We start from the raw sequence: 22,160 nt of genomic DNA on the forward strand, positions 1-22,160 counted from the left end.
GGAGAAATAACAAAACTGGAGGGTGCTGGGAGATGACCTTGAAATACGGGAGAAACCCGGAAAAAACTGGAGTGTTGACAGGTATGTTGCACATATGTGTACAATTACTTATTTACAACATTACAAATTACTTTATAGTGGATTACAAATACTTTTATGGCAAAAATAAATGTAGAGCCACACGGGAATCTTGTTTATACTATGGCCAGAAGATGGCACCACAATCTAAAGAACAGAACTTCTGATAGAGAATAAATATAACAGCTTTACAACTTCTATGCAGCCTAGGTCTAACTATTCTCTTCTCTTTCCAATTCCCTCTTTTCCCTAAGTTACCCAGTTTATAGAAAGATATTTCAGCACTGAAAGGGCACTATTAGCACATTCTCTCTCATGCACACTCACAAACACATGCACACACACACACACATGCACGAACACGCACACACACACACAGAGAGAGAGAGAGAGAGAGAGACAAACACATGCATGCACACACACATAGGCTCCATACACAGACACTCACATACACATCACACGTTAACATGTTTGCCTTCAGTGGGCTGACAAGGTGATTACCTGACCAAAGTTTCCTTTGAAATTACATGCACTTTACAACACAAACAGGAACTGATCAGTTTTTTTTCTAAACCACATGGCCTACTCTGTACCAGACTCTTCCACCTCCACGTATGTAATGGTGACACATTAAATTATGAAGAACCACATTACGGACGATCTTGTCAGTGTGTTTGCCTGAAATGATAGGGAATGATAACTGTTTTGTAAATGAGCCACAGGAGAGGTTATCACGACCTAGGGAGACTGTCATAAGATGCCTTAAGACAGGATCTTACTCAATCAGTACTCCTGATGAATGAATCACTCAACCAGCATAAACCAGAAATCAGACCAGTCTAAACATGTAGGCCATAGATTTCACTACTTCATAAGGATAGTTATGACGATTAAGTTTCAAGATGGCATTTAAAATGAGTTTGAGTTGGGATAAAGGTGACAAATAAAGGAGACAAAGCAGACAAAGTCAAATGTAACCAACATTTATTGTGCAAAAGGGTATTAAAGTATAACTGACAACAGTGTGGAGCTTTGAAGTTCCGTCTGTTGATTCGGAAAGACTGCATAAGGACTACACTGGGGCAGGATAATGAACATAAATCTGTGAAAAATCCCTGCACAGATTACATATAAATATACTTAACATTATTAAAATATCTAGTAAAATTACAGTTACATTTCAAACGGACTGCATTTGTTTGTTAAAAAAAAGGAACATTTCCACAAACATCATTTGTATTCTTGACAAATTGAACAAACCGTTACCTTAGTGTTTGTTGTTTTACTAAAAGTTATTAGTAGGTGTCCATGGCCACTCGCCTAAACATTCCTCTTTCACTTCTGTTTCCTGTGAGTGCAGCCACCAAATGCCCTGGGTTTTATTAATAGTGATGCTGACACAAACATTTATGATCTTACCCCTGACAGAATTCATAATGTTCGTTGTTGTGGACATTGAATATTTGAGTAACACTCTGACCCTGAGTGTTCTTGATATACCCCTTGCTTAAAATCTGAGCTTCTTGATATATCCCAATCTGAATGCTCCTGATAAAATGATATACAATACAACTGCATCACCTGCTGCATTGCTAGTATATCCCTACAAGTAGCCTATATTTTGCATTGACTCTCACTCTCAATTCACATCCCATTAACTTGCCTTTACTACATACAAAAGCCCTCAACAGTTATCAAAAAAAAAAAATGTCCAAGTTAGGACCCCTCACATACACGTTTTACACAATCCATTTAACCTAACAGGTTGAGAATCATTCACAAACCCTCAAGTGTGAGATTTTCAGTAGTATCATCATGTTCTAATATTTTTTGTCATCTCGTTCATATCAATGCCAACATGTCAGGGGAAGTTCATATGGATGTTGTTGTTAAGGAGGATTGTATAACACTCTAAATAGTTCATATAAAAACATATAAAGACAAAAATCAAACATCACTGGCAACAATGCCTGCTTCTTGCTCTTAATCTACATTTCAGATCAACAGAAATACATGCAATAGTATTATAATAATTCATATATAAAAACATAGATGCAGTCTACCAGCAACTGCAGAATTACAGACAATATCCCAATATAATTAATACACACTTTCCACTAAATACACACAATAACTACACGATAACTTCTATGAATTTCTGTTACAGACATTTGTTTCTTTACCAAAAATTGGTCCTTGCGGACATGGTCTTAAAAGATCGTTCGACAGTACAAGAAGACAGATTACAGTTTGCAACTTCTTCCAGTATAACCCTTACTAGTACTCTCAGCCCTGTTGCAGCCCTGTGCACGTCTTGGCAATATAACAGAGGAATGCATCTGATCTCAAAGGCACAACACACTGAAGGTGAACACACAAGGCACACAGATGTTAAGGCATGGCCTGCAAACATCTACAAATCCCTGGGAATCCCTCCCCCTGAGGTGACCTAATTTCCCCATCCCCACTGACACCTCTTACAGACCCGGTAAGGATTCATCACATGTTTTGAATGAGTATCAGCTGATGGTCTAACCTGATGGTCTGAAGTCATAATAGACCACACATGTGCTACAGGCCAGGTTCACGCTCTTGTATGACATGTGCTGCAATGCTCGCACGTGCCCAGATCGCGTGCCAACTCCAGACACTTTAAAATAGTGACGGGCGAGGGGGAAAAAAACAACAGCTACATCTGTCAGACATCCTTCCTTCCCTCTTTTTCTCCAAATGCCATTTTCCATTCTGGGGCAATGATACTCTCTGCTTGACAACTCATTCGCCACTGCAGAAATGGAGAAGTGTTGCAGAAGAAGAAACAGTTCAGTTCCATTGCAAGTCCAGACCATGCAGGGCAGGCACCCGTTTTGGGACGCGATGGGGGAAAATACCGGTGCCAACCAGTCGGGTCTGTCGATTAAGGCTGAGGGTGGGGGGTGGAGGCTGTGGTAAGAAGCCAGTTCTTGGGGAATGCTGGTTTGTTTGGCTCAGTTGGGCTCGCAGTTCCCGTTGAGCTGGTCGTCTGTGGGCTCGTTGAGGTTGGCCACGCGGCGGTAGACAAAGTAGAAGGGCTGCACCTGGGGCCGGCTGTGCACCTCGGCCTTGATCTTCTGGGGGTGTGTGTCCGGCGCCAGCTGCTGCGTGGTCTCCTCCGTCAGCAGGAAGAGCGCGTGGTTCTCGGGGTCGGGCACCTTGAACTTCTCGGCACAGATCTGGCACACTTCTTCGGTGGTGGCGTATGGATGCACCATGAGGGTCTTGGCGGTGCAGCCAGAGTCTACCTCCTGTAGCGCCACTCTCAGGTAGTTCTGTGCAAGTACACATAAACACAACATAGTCCATTAAAACCTCTGCAGATGCATCAAGAAAGGCTTAGAGGCTACTTACAAGGGTCATATGAAATTGTAAGTCTTAACTTAATAGTCTGTCTGCCTCTTCACCCCCTCCATGTTTGGATACTGTCTGTCCACTAGCCACTTTTTACCACTGTCTTACTGCCTCACTGTTTGCGTGTTATATTAGCACATATGCATAACCCCTCCCTCCATGCCACAGCTGAATTGTGGCCACACTTATACCTTTTCTTAATATAGTTATATATATATATATATATATATATATATATATATATATAGTTTTTTTTATATTACCTTGCCTACTCGCTGATATGTCCATATTTATTTTATGCTGGTCTCTTCTTCTCTATTCTTGCACTGTTGCACTGTTGGACTTACTCATTTGCACCATCACCATGACACTCACTCACACAGAGCACCTTATCTTACCTTACTATGCACAGAGAATCACAGGCTCAGTCCCTGCCTTAATAATCACCCACTACGTGGATACTGTTTTTAGAATGGATTTAGATTAGGTGTTATTTAGTATAATTTGTATTATAGTATATTTAGTATATTCTTTATCTTCTACTGTCCTTATTGCTTAGTTGTGTTTTTTATATTATATACTTTTAATTACTTTTTTCTGCTGTTAGTGAATGTGTGTGTGATGTCTGTATGCTACTGAGACCTTGAATTTCCCCTGGGGATCAATAAAGTATCTATCTATCTAATATTCCACCACAGCAGCACCCATTTAATCATAAAAGCGTCAGCTCCTGCTATGCTTAATTACTCAGTGACGCATACACCAGGTGAACGTCTGGAATTTCCGTCACGTCGGTTTACCTGGAAGTCGTCCACGGAGGGCGTGGTGCGCTGGGCGGTGCGGCGACGGTGCCACTGGTGCAGGGTGTTGCGCGTCTCCGAGCTCAGAATGCGTGCCGCCTGCTCCTCCTGGAAGTTGCGGATGAGGGACATGGCGCCGTATGCACTGGTCAGGTAGTAGCCACCTGAGGGGAGGCACAAGGCAAGAGAAGGCCAGGGGTCAAGGTCAGCTGAAACACACTGGTGCACATGTGATTACGTCTGGTCTTGTTGCACTACACTTTATCTTTATCTTAATCAGACTCACAACATTTTAGGCTACAGCACACAAACCTTATCCACTACATTACACCATCACCCAATGAATAGCCTACACTGATGCATGGGGATATGAACATATAGACATACTAGATTAAGCTTTTAATAATGCTATTTTCAACATGAATTGTAATGGGCAATATTCTGCTTTTTTGTCTGAAACTTGGCAATTGCACAATTTAAGGATAGGGGAAGTAAGAATACACAGCAATCAACTAGGACTAGATTGCAAAGAGCAAAGAACTAGATTGACAGACAAAGCCTTTAACGTGATTGTTTACCTTCTCCTTGCAGTAGGGAGGGATCCAGCAGCTCCATCATGTACTGGATCTCTGTGTCCAGCTGGGGCATGTCACACTGGGCCAGTACATAGGTCAGCATGGGCAGGAAGTCATCAGCCCCATACATCCTCCCTGAAACGCAAGACAGCAGCAGAGTTAATGACAGAGTCTGAGAGAGAGAGAGTGAGTGAGTCAAGTGGGAGTACTTATGAGTGTATGTGTTTCTTTAGGGTCAAATACCGGAAGGACTGACGCCTTCACATTTCACCAAACTTAGGTTAAAGAGGCACTTATACACATATGTGTTTGTTTGTGTGTATGAGCATGTATATGTATGTGTATGTGTATGTGTGTGTGTGTGTGTGTGTGCGTGTGTGTGTGTTGGCCATTAGTCAACTTAATCAGCCCAAAGGCAACACTCTCCCTTGGCGTTTAATAGCACTTTGAAACAGCATGCTGTTGCCTGAGCATGTGTGATCATGCTATCTTTTCAGTGCCCGTAACTACCACTGCATAGCCAGTTTATAAGCACGGAATGTGCCATTAAGAAATGAAAGGCAACTCAGCCCCTACCATTCCACCCCTCTAGCACAGACCATCACACCTACAGAGAAAACTAACATAAACAAAATAGAAAAGTAGAAAAAACTACTAAATTCACAAGCTCCTTAAGCATACCTCTTTGGCTTCTCTGTCTGTTTTAGATGTAATACTTATATTTGTATTTTATTTTTTACCTTTTATTTATTTATGTTTATAACATTTTGTAATGATTTTTGGAAATTCCATTCCTGCCGCATACCTGAGTGGTCCTCCATGATGGTGTAGATGAGCTTGCACACGCGCAGCAGCAGTGCCACTTTCTTCTCGGGCGAGTACATCTTGTGCATGGTGTGGAACTTGTGGCGGATCTTCTCGATGGCCACGGGGTCGGGCGGCAGCGCGCCGTCCACACCCATCTCCTGCGGCTGCCGTGCCTTGGCCAGTGCCAGGTTCTCCTTCAGCTGCTGCCAGGCGCCGCTCTTCACCTGGAAGTCGTGCAGGGCCGCCTCCACCGTTGCCTTCAGAGGCTTCAGCACACATTTGTGCATGGCCTTCTCCAGCACCTGGTCTACAGGGGAGAAGGAGGAAACAATGCACTATGAGATAGAGGAACTGAAACAGTATAGAATAACTGATGTATTGATGTTGAATGTACATGTACTGATGAAAGAGTACAGAAAGAGTCAACAATTCCAACAACAAACCTCTCCACTTTTTCATCTTCCACATGCCTGACTGTATTTAATGCTGTAATGAAGTGACAAACTACAGTAGACTATTTACTATGCACATTCTGTTCATCTAACCTCAGTTCCTGTCCATATGTGTATTGGGACCTTGATCTTGACTGATTTTTGTTAAGAAAGCCACAAGACCAAAGGAGATAGAGCGTAATATCCGTGATATTACGGGTCAGTATATGAGTCAGTGCTGCTCTAATTTGTATATGAGTCAGTGCTGCTCTAATTAATGCCTAGGGCCTAGGGCCATTTTGCATTGCTTTACTACCAGCTTGGCTTTTCACCTGCATTCCAATACACCTACGGGGAATAAGTTAGGCATGAACTGGTTTGTGACACACATCTTCATCTTTCTTAGAAGCAGGAAAAATACCAAATTGTCAAATGGAGTTACGGTAACGCAACGCAGAATGCGTTGTCATTCCGAATAATCTGTGATTAACTTTGCCGTCACCTTCACAGCGACAAAGTGACTTGTTCACTCAATGGAGTCAAAGATGGTGACCTATTTCCCCACACTTAGTCAAGAGAAGACCTTTGTTTGGTTCATTAGATCTGATTAATTTTTAATGCTAATATTGTATGCTTTACTTGTGCTGAATAAATTGTTCACCCCTGGGACATATTGTGTGGTGCTACTGTTTGAAGAAGTTGAAATCAAATGCTCTGCTGGCAATTAATTCCAAGGAGACCTAAGGTCTTTTAGAGAACAACAAATACAACGCTGCCTTTGTGGTTGGGCTCATTGCTTGGGCACACTCTTGATAAAATCCCACTTTTATAAAGATAAGGCCACTGAACAAATGAAAATATGTGAACTCATTGACGTGCAATACAGTGCATATCTACTGAAATGGCCACATTTCCACAGCATTGGGAATAGCAGCATAGCCACTGAAGAATGATTTGTGGGTATGATATAGCCCATTATACAAGGCACTCAAACACAAATGCATACACACTCACAAATACACATACACACATACAGAAATTCCTGTAATGAGCTCCACTTCAAAATGGTAGACAGTGGACTTTCCACAGACTCTGCTGAAATGCAGCATAAGGGTTCTATAATAAAAAAAAATCTATGACTTGATATACAGTCATGTGAGCCACAGCGCTGAGTTGGCCACCTCCGAGCCCTAACTGCCAGCTCTTGGTTCTCCCAGAGCTGACTGCAGGTTAAAATCAGCTAAGTCAGCATCTCTCCACACTCACCATAGCGGTGCCTGAGGAGGGGAAGCAGAAACATATTTCTCACTGCCTGACATCAGACCTCTAAAAAACCATACATGTCAGCTCATATGTAGCATGTCATCTCTCTCTCTTTCTCTCTCCCTCTCCCTGTCTCATTCCTGAACTCGCTATAACCTGACTGACATCCCTCACTGACATAAGTCAGCAAAGATAGTTAGCCTCAGTGTTACCCATTGACAGAGGCTAGGCTCATTTCAGGGCATGAATGCGAGGTTGGGTTTAAAGACTGTTCACAATATACAAGCCATCCCCTCCCACTGACCTCCACAACATGGAATGTTTGGTAATAGTTTGATTAGCTGAACGTTTCTCCTCAGACCAAGCATGTAATCTGTAGAATTTTTCTGGTGAACAATGGATTACAGTCATGTTTTAAATTGTATTCTTATGGTATTGTTATGTTATTATTACGGTATTGTTATGTTATCATTACTATCATAATGCTACATGCTGGCTGAAAACACATCAAGTCTTCCAGGAACCTGTCCTGTGACTTCTATGAAAATGTGGCAAGTTCAGGCAAGTCTGAGTGTAACATCATTTCACTGCAAAAGTGAATACATTGTTTGAATAGGCATGCCACCATAATGTTCGCTCTAATTCTAACATGGACTAAATCAAAATTACATTTAGTTATGTGACATATGCATTCATCTGACATGTTTAAAAGAGTGCTGTGCAGACGTTTACTGTGGAACTGTGGAGATTCATGAGAGCATAGCTAAACTAAAAGTTTGTGAGCGAAAAATCAACCACAGAATCAACCAAAATTCCACAGCAACATCAGCACAGTAGCTTCAACTTCCTTGTGGACCTGGGTGGTGGTTTAGTAATGTGTGTGTGTGTGTGTGTGTGTGTGTGTGTGTGTGTGTGTGTGTGTGTGTGTGTGTGAGAGAGTGTGTGTAAGGGGGTTTTCCTGTGTTTTAGAGGTCAACACAAAAACTCAGCTTAGACACTCTCTGGCAGAATATTGGTAATATCATCAGATTTAGAGAGGGAGGGAGGAAAAGAGAGAGAGAGAGAGAGAGAGAGATAGAAAGAAAGAGAGAGGGGAAAAGAGGGAAAGAGAGGAATAGGCAAAAACAGGCAAACTCAAATTTAGCAACTCCGCCAAAATAATGGTAATGTCATCAGAAAAAAAAGAAAAAAAGAAAGAAGTATGCATCCAAAACAGAAGAAAATGAGGCTGACAAGTGAGGTGCAATAAAAAGGAGGGAGGGAGAACAGATTTGTGGATCCATGTGTTTTCCATAATTGTCGTCTCTCCTGTGGCCTGACAAGGGGAAAAACACATGGGCGTTTCTCTTCCGTTCAACTCTCACTTAAAGAGTTGCGTATCAAGCCCACGCGGCCACAAACCAGCTCTCTGTTCCTCTCAAGAAACTGCATAAGCTACCTGCGTGGAACCTGTCCTGGTTTGCCCCCCCTCACTCTACCTCATCAGCGTCTGTGGGGGATTCCCATCCACTGGGCCTTACGCTAGACATCAGTACATAATCATTAACCCAGAGCTCTGTCAGACTCAAACTAACTTGAGCTGGGCTCTATACAACTGGGGTGACAGGAGGAAGACGGATGTCTGTGTGGATCCCTCTGCGACTGGACAGAGCCATGGGACAGGAGAGAAGAAAGGAGAAAGAGGATGTGGGGGGGGGGGGGGGGGGGGGGGCAGCCCATCAGTTAAGGTCACTGGACCTGTCCACCAGCAATCAGGGGCCTCTTTGCTACCATAAGTCACAATCACCAGGAACTTCTTCCTAGAAATCCAACAGCAGGAAACTATGAATATGACATACACACACACCTCAACAAGATTGAAGTATTGTCCCATACACACTTGTTGATTGTGGTAAGCCATTATCCTCCAACACATCACAGCCACACAAACACACACACACACACAGACAGACAGACAGACACACTCTCTGGACATGCTATGGAATTCCCCACATGAGAAATACTACAGACTCACTTCTCCAAACAGACGAATGACATATGTGCAGTGCATTAAATCTCAGCCACTTCCTCTTACACAGTAGAGGAAACAATAGGAACGTTACTCCTGTTGTCTGTCACCCTGGCTGAACACACACACACAACCACCATTCACACATTTAGCTGTAAGAGTGTCATGCCTTATGTGTCACATGTGGTAAAGATTTCCTATCTCCTCCAGCTAAAACAGTTTGTGCAGGAAGACAGGCATGGGGCGCCCACTGTCTGACCTGTAAATGCCATCTGGAGCCTGCTCTGATACGGCCTATCTGCTGTCGACCTTCAAGTCCTCAAACATCTTTTCTTAGACCACACATCCTTTTTTGGCTGGATTATCAAGGTTCTTCCGCTACCCTGTGACAATGATAAACCACCAACCCCCCTAACACCCCCCCCCCCCCGCCTCTGTTTTGCCCTGTTCTCAGAAGACGTGCTACTAGGCTACATACAAGCATGCGCGTGGGACGATCAACAACTCTTACAACATCTCCTCACGAGGCTGGGCCCGTCGGGACACGAATCAAAAACATCGAGACGGGCCAGGCCAAGTGGAGCACAAGACCCCCATTCTCTGCTCCTCTCTCCCCCATACACACACACACATTCACAGCCTCCCACGCAAACACAGGAACTGCATCAACAGGTCCCTTAGACATGCTAAACACTCCGGCATGGCCCACTCCTCCACCAGGGAGGGCGGCCACATGAGCAGGGGCCTGTGATTGGTCAAGAATGAGAGGCTCATTGAGAAGTGGAGTTTGGCCCACTTGGCTGGCGTCCATGAGAGAGGCACATCTGGAGAGAGGGCCACACTGAACGGTACTTTAGAGTGAGAGAAGGATAGAGAGAGAGAGAGAGAGAGAGAGAGAGAGAGAGAGAGTGGGATGTTTTTACATCCTTCTCCAAGAATGTTACTGACATTGAGCTCATCTCAGCACTCTTGAAAACACTTTACAGAAAAACAGTGTGCAAATGGAAACCGCAGTGGAACAGAGACAGAACTTAGCCCAGATCATCTCCATTTTCACTCCAATAGCAGAATATTGCGTGGGAGCTGAAAGTGCATGTCTCCTATTCAAAACTATAATGTTATTCCCAAAGTCTTTGCCTGTCCAACATGAATATAACATATGGTGGGTGGGTCCTGGTATAATATTAAATGGTGATGTTCCCACTCTAGTTGGACTTGTGGCGATGTCATTAGTCTTGGTAGTGCATGGCAGTTTTGTGTTTTATTGTGTGCAGAGTAGGCTGAGCCATCTACCACACAGACGCTCATGAAACTGGCCTACATTTTTCAGCTCTGCCCTGTCAGCCGGTGTGTTATGTTTGCACAGCCAGGCTGAAGTAGCTCTGAAACTGGCAGACAAAGAACACTGCAAACACACACACACACACACACACACACAAGGATGGCACACGTGAAATCCGACCCCTAGGGACCGCTCCCTTCTCTGTTAATAAATTCCAAGCCTTCTGTAGCTCCTGTCCACCCAATGAAAGTTCCATTTTCACACCAAGCATCCTGGCTAATTATCCAACAATACTACAGCAGCCACACTAAAGCCAAGAAAGCATAAAGATATAAAAACCTATAGAAAGACTTTTCTTTTTTCTTTTTTTGTGATTATTTTCAACTGAGGGCTAATAATAGCAACAGCAACAGCACCGACAAGCTATCAGCTCATCCTATCCACAGTGCCATTTCCCTTCCATTGTCTATTCATGATATAGCTAAACACAGGCCTTATCTCTTGGGTCTTCAAGGCTCTCTCTGTTATCTATTTATGCTTTATCTTAAACAGGTTGTATCTCTTGGCGTCCAGCAAGTAAATCCCTTTAGTTTGTACCCAAACACACCATGCCATGCATATAATGTTAGTTTTTGGTATTGTGTGCACTCCCCCCCCCCCCCCCACCTTCCCTGTTTTGCCAGTGTTACTGTAAATTATGAAGGTCATATTCCGCTGATGTTTTCACACCACATTTTGAAATGATTCATCGATCTTATCTATTTTCAGGAAACCACACCTCCCCCACATGCGAATGCACATGAACTGATAGAAAGATTAGATAGCTCATTACGTGTGGTAAACTGCAGATGAGTGAAGGAGTGAAGTATCAAAGGTTATGTTTTTTTATGTCAACAACTACATTTCTTCCACAATATGTCTGTATACTGTCTATTTCTACCAACAATAATAATAGGAAAGGTTCCTTTTCAAGGCCAAAACCAGGAAGTCCTGGAGGCTGGACTCTTACCGATCTGGTCCTCGGGCACGAGGGACTCGATGGGTGGGTCGAGCTCGGAGCTCTGGAGGAGGTAGGACTTCATCTGGGTCATGAACTGGCGCAGCGTCTGCAGGAGCTCGGTGCCCGACGTGTGGCCCAGGCCGCCGTTCTCCAGCAGGAAGCTGACGTGGTCCTGCACCAGGCAGCCGAAGTAGGTGCTCTTGTCGTGGGCCTGCTCGACGACGCGGCGCACCGCCCGCCGCTCGGGGGTCATCAGAGAGCTGAACACGCCGCTGACCTTCCGCAGGTGGCAGCGGAGGGCCCGCGGCAGCACGAAGGTGCCGGCGCTCGGCCGCTTCTTGGCCTTGAAGGGCGGACGCATCTCCTGGTCGCTCTCGGGCCCTGGCCCGTAGTCGCCGTCCAACTCCTCGTCTTCGTCGTCCTCCTCTTCCTCCATGCTGCTGTCGCCGGCGAGGCCGCCGCGGCCCCCGGCTTTGGAGGAGCTCGCGACGGTCAGCGGGAAGCCGTTGGAGAAGTCCAGTGAGTCCGACGAGGAGGTGGAGAAACTGATGTCGCTCAGGCGCTCGCTGTTACCGCGGGTCCGACTACCAACGCCGCCGTCCACCCTCTGACCTCCGACCCCCGAGCCCTGACCAGGCTCCAGAGGGCTGGGGTTGGGACTGGGGCTGGCCGTGTCCATGCTGGAGGCGTTGCGCTGGGACAGCTTGGCCAGGCTCAGCGACACGGCCTGCTCGATGGTCTGGTCGTCCAGAGCCAGGTGGCAGCGGTGGCCGTCCACATCAGGCCCCGCGGGCGGCTTCTTGCCCCGGGACGAGGGCACGGGGATGGGGGCGCTGATGCGTTTGGGCGGCGAGGAGGCCGAGGACGAGGAGAAGGACAGGGAGGAGGAGAAGGAGGAGCCCAGGCGGCCCAGCAGGCTGCTCTTCTCCTTCTGGGGAGGGTTGATCCAGGAGGCCGTCTCCGGCATGCTCCTCTGCCGGGGGGGCGCCGGTCGGCGAGGAACGGAGCGTGAGCGGGGAGGGGGCGGACGGGGCGGCGGGGGCGAGCGGGAGACGCTCTTGCCACGGGTCAGAATGGCGCCGCTGCCACCACCGCTGTGAGCGGAACCGCTGTGGCCGCTAGATACTCCGCTCTGGCTCGGTGAGGGACCTGAGTGCGTGCCGTTCTGGAGCGGGACGCCGCCGTCGGTCTGCTGGGGGTCAGAAGTGGTGGGCAGTGCTGTTGCCACGACGGGGCACTCTGGGATGGGGGTGTCTGCTTGGTGCTGGAACAGGGGGTTGATGAAGCACAGCGCTCCTTTGGATTGGCTGCGCTCGAGGTGGGATGGGGCGCGGGTGTGGAGGCCGGGGTCGGTGCTGTCTCTCGGGGATGAGCTCTGCCCCTCCTGTTGGACGGTGGTTTCCTCAAGCGTTGACCGCGACTGAGACGATGGTTCCTTCCTCTTATTACTCAGGTCAGAGTCCCAGAAGCCTGTGAGTGAGACGCAGATAGAGAGACAATGAGACACACAAAGAGAGAGAGAGAGAGAGAGAGAAGAGAGAGAGAGAGAGACACAGAAAGAAAGCAGGAAAGAGAGAAGGAGAGAGAGAAATCCAAGTTCAAAACACACATACGAAATATCGTCTCATATTAGTTATGTCATTTAATGCTATCTCATTATTATTACTCATTTCTGTTTATTAGTGAATTATGTCCTGACAATTTGTGTGTATATAGCAGTCCATGTTTGCAGTGTTTATAAAGAGCTGCAAAATTCAAACGACGATTAATATTTTGACCAAAAGACTTTGGGAGGAAGAAGAAAACAAATCAACTCAACAAAACAGCTTCATTGCCAGCAGACAGAGGGAAACAGGACTGTAAACATGAGCGCCATTTATTAACATCACAGCACTCCCAGAGAAAGCCAAAAGGAAACCACACTCAAACAGACACACTAAGGCAGGGAGCTGGGAGGCAGCCAACAGGACCAATGCGTAATGACAAAATGTGCTACAGAACGGAAAAAAGAATAAAACCTTGTAGCAATAGCAACAGCAGTAGATATTTCATCATTCAACTGTGCTAGAAAAGCATTCAATGCCACAACAGTGCATTAACCACAGATAGTGTAATATAAATCTAGATGATAGAAATCTAAAACACTGACAACAAACCTTTCAGTCTTAGGTATCAGACCATGGAAATGGACACAGACCTATCAGATAAGATAAAGGATTTCAGGCTTGCTTACCCACAGAAAACGGCTAATCCTGTTGGAAATACTGACTGCTCGGTGAACAGGCACTAACTTTTGTCAGGTTACGGCAGGAGGTCTTGAATTTAGTGCTCTGTTGTTGTGTGTCGTGGCTCAAATGGTGACGATCGTAAAAGACACAGTGACACAGAGCACACACACACACTCACTCGCTCGCTCACTCTCTCAGTAGGTTGAGTCACACACGCAGATGTTAAAGTGGGAGGACTCTTCTCTCTCTCTCTCCCTCTATTTTCTCTCTCTCTCTCTCTTTCCCTCTCGCCCTCTCTTTTGCTCTCTCACTCTCAAATGTTTTCCACTTTAGCATTCCATTTCTGTTTTTGTCTCACATTTGTGAGACAAATTGTTTTTTTTTTTTTTTTAAAAAACACCAAATTGTCAAAACTTAATAACTTTGTATCCAGTGTGTAATCATTCATGTGCACTCAACATTTGAAGTCATACAGCTGTATCACTTTGGTAGAAAAACACATATCATACGACAAACATAATTGGGGCATGCAAAATACAAAAAAGTATAATAAAAGAAAAAAAAAACTGGGTCAAAGGTGTTTCACATTTAAATGGTTCAGAAGTTCAGAACTCATTATAATACAAGCATTTGGTACAAATAACTGAAACCTAAACATGTCATGCATTCATTAGTGTGTATTTCCTCTACCACAGATGGATGTAGTCACAGTTTTCACCTAGGACTGATATCTTAATATCTTATCTGAACAATAAAACACACCTCACCTGAGCATCTCAGAGGGTGTGATGAGGAAGAGACACAAGACGTGTATTTCATATGTCTGTGCTTTGAATTTAGATCTCTCTCTTTCTCTCTCTCTCTGTCTGTCGAATAATCAATAATCAATAATTTGTAGTGCCTTGTTTCCTTTGCTAAAGCTTGTGTCTCTCTCCTTGTGCCCCTGTCCCTCTTCCTTTTGTTTTGTATCTCTCTCCCTCTCCCTCTCTCCCTCTAAACATTTTATCAACTTTTTTTAAACATTTACTTTTACAGACATGCAACATACCCATGACACACACTCACTTATATCTCTTTCCTTCTCATCCATTCTCTCTCTCTCTCTCTCATTCTGCTATGACTCACTTTCTCTTGTCCTCAGCTCACCCTGCTCATTACGAGTAGAGGGCCTACCACCCTTAGACCGAGAGTGAAATCAGATCTGCCACTTCTCTGTTCCTCCTGAACTGCTCCGGGTGCTTTTCTCTGGAACCCTCACTGGCATGAAGATTCCGGGCCCAGCCCTGCTGAAACCCTTCCCCACCCTGCCACGCAGCGTCCCACTCCCTCTGGCTGGTTTTAGACAAGCGTCCTGGGCCAACTATGTGGAAGCCTTTTCTGGCAGTCAGTCAAACACACACACACACAAACACACACACACACACACACACACACACCTTCCTCCAAAAGGCAATAGTCCTCTGGGAGAGTGTATGGTCTTTCTACTCTCACAACCTGGAAAGATCTGTAATCGAACCCACTTTCCCCATGGTAGAGAACCCAAAACCCATCTAAGGTGACCGAAGCTTCAGCTGACCGATCCAGTGTGTTCCAACATCACCCCCCCACCCCCACCCCCACTTTCATGCTCCGCAAACAAACATTCCTCCCCCCAAGCTTGGCAGTGCACAACAGGGCGGCGGCCATTTGGACAAAGCCGAGTTTACACAACTGGGAGTGCGACCGTAGTGCCACATAAATCAAACAAAAGGCACGGGACGCAGGGGTGCTTTTGAGTCGGGAGAGAGAGAGAGAGAGAGGGGGGGGGGGGGGGGGTGCCCCCCGTTTCCTTTTGGATGCTTCACAAGGCAAACCTTGATCTCGTGGGAAGGGGCATCTTCAGAGTGTCCCATGTGACTCTGATATGAAACGCTTTTAATGACAGGGTTGTGTAAGCCTGGCGTTTTAGGAAAAAAGGAGGAGGGGGGTGGGGGTGATCCAAAATTGGAGGGTGTCTAGGAGGATCATCTTGATATTGCCATTGCCTTTTGAAGTTGCCTCCCACAGGGATATATCATTTCTGTAAGCAGTGCCACATAGACACACAAGACCAGTCATCAGGTATTCAGTGCATCCAATGACGTCACGACAGAAACAGTATACACAAGAGGTGGTGGCACACCATTGGACGTCACTAGGAACAACACAACAACATGATTATTTATATGTCCTCCAACAGTTGCTGGAGCACAGAGTCTGCATTGTCTACTAGCCTCAAAAACCATTGCTAAGAAACCTGAGGTCACAGTCTATAGGCATACTTGTTGAGTGAGCCACTTCAAACCCGTATGTCGACAGCGCATTGACATGGAACACAGATGACGGCATTTGATCCCTTTGTAGGTCGTGAATAAAGCGTCTGTAGGGGAAATGTCAGCATACGGTGGAACGTAGGTCCAATACGTCCACCTCGCATGAACAAACAGCAGCATTGTCCAGCCAACATGGGCTTTTCCAGAACGTTTCTCTCTCTACTGTGCAGACAGCCAACACACGAACAAACAATCCATGACAGCAGACAGAGGACACTGTTATCCTGTTCAAGCGGAGTCTCAGTCAAGTCAGTGTGCCACCGAAAACCATTACGGTAGAATGACCTTGGTATTTTTGGTTTGGTTGTTTGCTGACAAACTATTCACCAGATTGTCTGAGATGAATTGTGACAGCCGAGTTGCATTCAAACCTAAAGTGGATTCCACTCTCTCTGAAATCTCCAAGACTGACCGAATGAGTCAAGCCTTTAATCTTCATGTCCCGCACGACATTACTCACTATCAGAGCCCTCGGGCGGTCGGGCAGCTCGGGCAGTGCTGCTGGCTATCTCTGGCCTCACTGACCCAGCCAGAGCTCTTTCACTGTGTCTGGTCAGGCTGGCCAGATCTGGGCCTCTAAATCAGCTCTGTGGAATGGCTGGTTCATGATTCACAATAAAGCATGTTAAGCTGGAGTCAACTTTAGAGAGACAGAGTGCCACTCACAATTCATGTCACATGTCATATTTAGAGTGTGACTCAGGCAGCATTAACACCATATCACATGAATGGCTTACACATTTGAAATGAGTGACAGGGAACGGGACATGCTTGCTCACTCACCTATTCCCAACTTTGCTACAGCCTCCAGATCAGTGGGGGACCTGGCTGTGGAGATGGCCTCGGGCAGCTTGAGGGTAAAGGGAAGGACATCTCTAAAAAAACAGGAAGAGAACACCAAAGACAGGTTAAAATCAAAAATGGCTTTTAAATTAAAGAAGAACCTGCCTTGTGCTGAGGTCTGTGTCTGATGCAGCTAAAGAGGAGAGGTTTTTCACCATCTGGGTTTAAAGAGAAGAAAACACAAAGGAGGGGGAGACAGAACTCATCATGTTCTGAATCATGAACTGAATCATGGCATAGCACAGGCATGAGGCTGACTAATAGAGTGCTGCTGGTGGCCAACGTTTGTGCATGGGCTTGATTTTAATACGGCACGAGGGGGAGATGGAGAGAGGGAGAGAGAGAGAGAGAGAGAGAGAGGTAGAGAGAGAGGGAGAAAAAGAAAGAGAGAGAGGGAGAGAGAGATTAGCAAAATGGACAGGCACAACTTGAAAAGAATGTGGTGGAGTTAGAAGCTGCTTTCAGACACACCTTCCGCAGTACATGCAGAGCTTTGTCTAACGGAGGTCTGACCCTTTGGGTGATTCAGTCATGATGCTAACCTGCGGACCTTAAGCTGACATATGTTTGAACGACACACATGCACATCAACTGAATCTCTGCATGTTCTTCACTTCGTTCAGACAAGAGCTCATTTACATAATGTCCGTCGGAAATATTAGGAGGGGAGCAGTAGAACAGCTGGCTAAGTTCGGACTTCCAAATGACCGGTGATTGGGGTGAGGGGAAGATGGGGGGTGGGTGGAGTTGGGGTGAGGGGAAGATGGGGGGTGGGTGGAGTTGGGGTGAGGGGAAGATGGGGGGTGGGTGGAGTTGGGGTGAGGGCAAGATGGGGGGTGGGTGGAGTTGGGGTGAGGGCAAGATGGGGGGTGGGTGGAGTTGGGGTGAGGGGAAGATGGGGGGTGGGTGGAGTTGGGGTGAGGGCAAGATGGGGGGTGGGTGGAGTTGGGGTGAGTGCAAGATGGGGGGTGGGTGCAGTTGGGGTGAGGGCAAGATGGGGTGTGGGTGCAGTTGGGGTGAGGGCAAGATGGGGGGTGGGTGGAGTTGGGGTGAGAGGGCGCGTGCAATAGAAAGGATGATGGAGAAGCAGCCAGCCCTGTCATCAGTGAGTGCTCCTGCCATCAGTGAGTGCTCCTGCCATCAGTGAGTGCTCCTGCCATCAGTGAGTGCTCCTGCCATCAGTGAGTGCTCCTGCCATCAGTGAGTGCTCCTGCCATCAGTGAGTGCTCCTGGCAGACCCTGGCGTTCAGTCACCCTGGGGACAGTGTCACATCCCAAACCACTCTGCATTCCTCACCAGACAGACACACACACACACACACACACACACACACACACACACACACGAACACACGAACACACACACACGAACACACACACGTGCACATGTACAAACACACATGCAAACACACGCATAACGTTTATGGAACACATATCTCACATGCTGCTTTATTATTGTTCCTGTTGTCAGCAAGGCACTGTTTCCACATACACAGTACACACTTCCTCCCTCCTCTCCCCAAAGCTTACCACTCTGCTGCGCTGGCGTCTCATGCAAACAACACAGACCGAATGTGCTTCACATTAAGCCCAATTAGACCTAATCCACAGTTTGGAGCCAAATCAGTTTACCAGACCTTTGGGCCTTGTATTTCCAGTCCCAGAATGGAATGTATACAACAAACACAACTGGCATGCAAAGCAAGCACGGCCCATGCCACCGACCCAATGGTGAGGATTAGCTTATAGGCGCAGTGGCATTTTTCAACACTTCTCCACATGCAAAGAGCCCTGTGGCAATGAACACATTCCGTTCGGAGCAACAAGCATGGCTGTTCCCATTAGTGCTGTCAAAACAGAGATGTCCCCCTGTTGGAGCACGCTATTGCAGAGTTGCTGCTGGACCTGGGCATGTGGTGGGCAGCTGTGGAAGGCTGGCGGTCGTCGTTTTCAGACTCTTACCTGCTGATGCAGCAGAAGGCGACCAGGCGGAACAGGTCTGCAAAGCTGATCCCCGACCCCTCCAGTGAGAAGGCTGTGTGAACGAGAGAGAGGGGGATAGAGATAAAGGGATAGAGAGAGAGGGGGAGAGAGAATAGAAAGAGTTTAAAATACGGAGCCGTGTCTAATGGGCCAGGACAATAGCTGGACAGATCGAAGCTTGCTGGGGTGGGGGCTGGGCTGAGGAAAGGCATGTGCTCACACCACAACAACAACATAGCTGACAGCTCCGCCCTGAAGATTACATGCCACAGCCAGCTAGAGAGAGAGAGAGAGAGAGAGAGAGAGAGAAAGAGGAAGGGAGAGAGAGAGGGCTGCTGTAATATGACACAGATGGAAAGAAAGAGCAGAGAGAGAGAGAAATAAAGAGAGAGAGCGAGGGAGAGAGAGAGAGAAAAGAGTGAATGAGCAGGAGAAACAAAACAGTGGAGGAAAAGTTGGAGAAGAGCGGAAAGAGAGAGAGACAGAGGGAGTGAGTAAGACAGAGAAGAAGAGAGGGAGAGAATAATAGAAAACACAGCAGAGAGGGGAAGTAAGGGAAGTGGGTTAACCAGATCCAGATGTTGCCATCTGGATACAGGCCCGGCGAGCCAATCCCTGTTGTGCTTGTCTCCCTACATCTGTCTCTCTGCACTCTATTGGTCATGTCTGTGTGGGGCGGACTGAGTGGAGCGGGCAGCACTGCTGACTGTGGAGCGTGTCGGCCCACTGTCCAGCCTCGAGGCCCAGTGCTTAGGGGACGCCTCTGGGCTTTGGGTTTTAAGGCGGGTCAGCGGGGCAGCACGGTCTCTGGTGCTTGGCATGTGGAAACTAGGCCCCGAGAGAAAAAGGGCACTGTGGGTTTCGACACACACACACACGCACACACACACTTCAGTCATCTGTCCAGAAAAGCCTGGGTCTAATGCAGTCTCAACTAGCTTTTAAGAATGCTGAAAGGCTAAGAAAGCATTCTTATTTTTTTTTATGTTTTCATATGAATTCATATGAAGGTTCATACTGTTACTGCCAACAACAAGGTATGCCCTGGCCAGCGACTTTTTTTGTGTCAATCTGTCTTAATAAGATAAACTATGTTGACTTACACAGGAAGATTAAACCACCTCTCTGCGTCAACAAACAGTCTGGCAGTTGTCTTCCTTGTTCAGGAAAGAGGCCAACACTGCGGCTTACACCGAGAACAAAGGCACAGGAAATGGAAGCACTCGTTCCTGGGACTTAACAGGAAGTTCAACAAATAAACGTCCCGGAGCCGACTGCGGGGGGTCAGCGGGCCCCGTGCAGCGGCTGTGCGCACACAGATACCTACTGTACTGACTCTCCTTGATGGGGAAGTCCCGCACGGCGGCGTCACCACTGCTGCCCTCCATGCGCAGGGAGATCACCTTCCTCTGCTGCTTCTGAGACTTCCGAACCAGGAATGTCTAAGGTGGACAAACACAACCAGTCATCCTCCCACCTGATATCCACTGTTTTGATTAGAGTGGGAGCTAGTGTGTGTGGGGGATATTTTAGCAGCTAATGTGTGTGGGGATATTTTAGTATGAGACCGCAGATTACCCGCTTAGAAATAAAATAACTACAAGACAACCCACAGCATTACTACTGATATTACACTACTGAGCTATTAACACATACTGTGTGGGCTGACATCTAAATCTGGTGGGAAGTTTGATGGAAGTCAAGAATACCAATGAATTGCACTTTCAATGACTTAATGTACCAACAGCCTAACCTAACTCTCCCCAGATTAATTTCGTTCCGCCTAGCTCCGCCTAGCTCCACTCACATCCATCTGGGATCGGTTCGGTTGAGAGTGATTTCGGCACCAGATTTTATGGTAGAGCCAATCAGGACGCAGGGCGGGAGTTTCATAGATGTGACGTAGTGTAGAAACGACTGTGAGACTGTTCTCAGCGTCACGGGTTGGCTTCGATGTGAGTGGTTGAAGTAGCACGTCAATAGATGACGGACAAGTGGCTTATCCAATCATATGCAAGGATTTTTGATAAGGCCCAGCCTTCTGAAACACCTCTCCAATGGATCGATCCCAGATGGATGAGTGGAGGTAGGCGGAACGAAATTCATCTGGCGAGAGTCAGGTTACCAACAGCCTGCATTACTGTTATATATATATATATAAATGGTATACATACTGTCACGGCGCGAGTCCGTGCCGGTGGACACCTTTGAGATCACGAATGTTACGCATGCACATCAATAAACTGACAAACATAACCCGCAACATTCACAACTTTCATTCATCATTGTTCCACACATATGACGGCCGGCATAATTACAACATGATATGGAATAAGCTGTATGAGTTGATATGTTGTTTGTTCTGTTTGTTATGTGCGTAGTTGTGCTGTTTGTCGTTTGTTCGTTCGTTCGCTAAGATGTTTGTTAATGTTTGTCGGGAAAGGCCTACCGGCAACGTAACAGTGTTTTTAACATCACGACACGCATAACATGCTACATCTAAAATGATGTGTTTATTGTATTGGTGGAATGTATGTGGTGGACAATAATTTTAATAGAAAGGTAGCCAACCTGTAGAAGGGGTTCACGCTGTCCCACTGGCAAACAGGAAGTGGTGCAACTGCTCCCCTATTTCAGGTAGTGGGGTACGGTTGGCTACCATTGCATAGAAGAGCCACAGGGGGGAAATAATGTGCTACGGGAATGATATTAAGTAGTACATTTTCTGTATCCATTAAAGCTTATGATAGTATGAATTTGTCACGGGAAATGTGTTGCAATATATTTTGTATATTTTTGTCATTTCTCATGTGTAACATTGTTAATTGATTGAATTATGTGTTGGTATAGCCTAGGGGTGGGGTTTTAGCCTATTTATAGGGGCAGAATGGAACTGGTGTGGAGTATGTTCTGGGCTATGAGAGAGAGAACATTCTCTGTGCTGTGTGTTGGGCCAGTAAAATTTGGTATTGCCAATTTACCTGCACATATATATTAGTGCATCGCTGCACTTAGGTTTATTTTCTTGTTTTTGAAAAGTTTTTCTTTATTTTTGTTATTATTTAGTCACTGTAAATACTTTTTGCACCTCTGGAATTTTGGGAATAATAAATCTCCCATTGTG

The 22,160-nt window shown here is 46.3% G+C and overlaps 1 protein-coding gene across 2 annotated transcripts in view; it reads right to left on the bottom strand.

The window, feature by feature from the left end:
- Positions 1–1,045: 1,045 nt before the first annotated feature.
- The window catches only part of rin2a (Ras and Rab interactor 2a), a 40,933-nt gene continuing 19,818 nt past the window's right edge, over positions 1,046–22,160 (bottom strand). For both annotated transcript variants that reach the window (XM_076285928.1, XM_076285927.1), the window contains 8 exons: positions 20,364–20,478; positions 19,016–19,088; positions 16,994–17,085; positions 11,641–13,101; positions 5,646–5,954; positions 4,844–4,975; positions 4,266–4,429; positions 1,046–3,386 (listed from right to left, as the gene is read on the bottom strand). In XM_076285928.1, the coding sequence (XP_076142043.1) occupies positions 3,066–3,386; positions 4,266–4,429; positions 4,844–4,975; positions 5,646–5,954; positions 11,641–13,101; positions 16,994–17,085; positions 19,016–19,088; positions 20,364–20,478 (2,667 nt within the window). In that variant the 3' untranslated portion in view covers positions 1,046–3,065. The remainder of the gene's footprint in view (positions 3,387–4,265; positions 4,430–4,843; positions 4,976–5,645; positions 5,955–11,640; positions 13,102–16,993; positions 17,086–19,015; positions 19,089–20,363; positions 20,479–22,160) is intronic.

Source organism: Alosa pseudoharengus, unplaced genomic scaffold, assembly GCF_046254945.1.
Source record: "Alosa pseudoharengus isolate Yale_2024_CS ecotype anadromous, Long Island Sound unplaced genomic scaffold, YU_APseudo_1.1 YU_APseudo_1.1_scf_15, whole genome shotgun sequence".
NCBI classification, from domain to species: Eukaryota; Metazoa; Chordata; class Actinopteri; order Clupeiformes; family Clupeidae; genus Alosa; species Alosa pseudoharengus.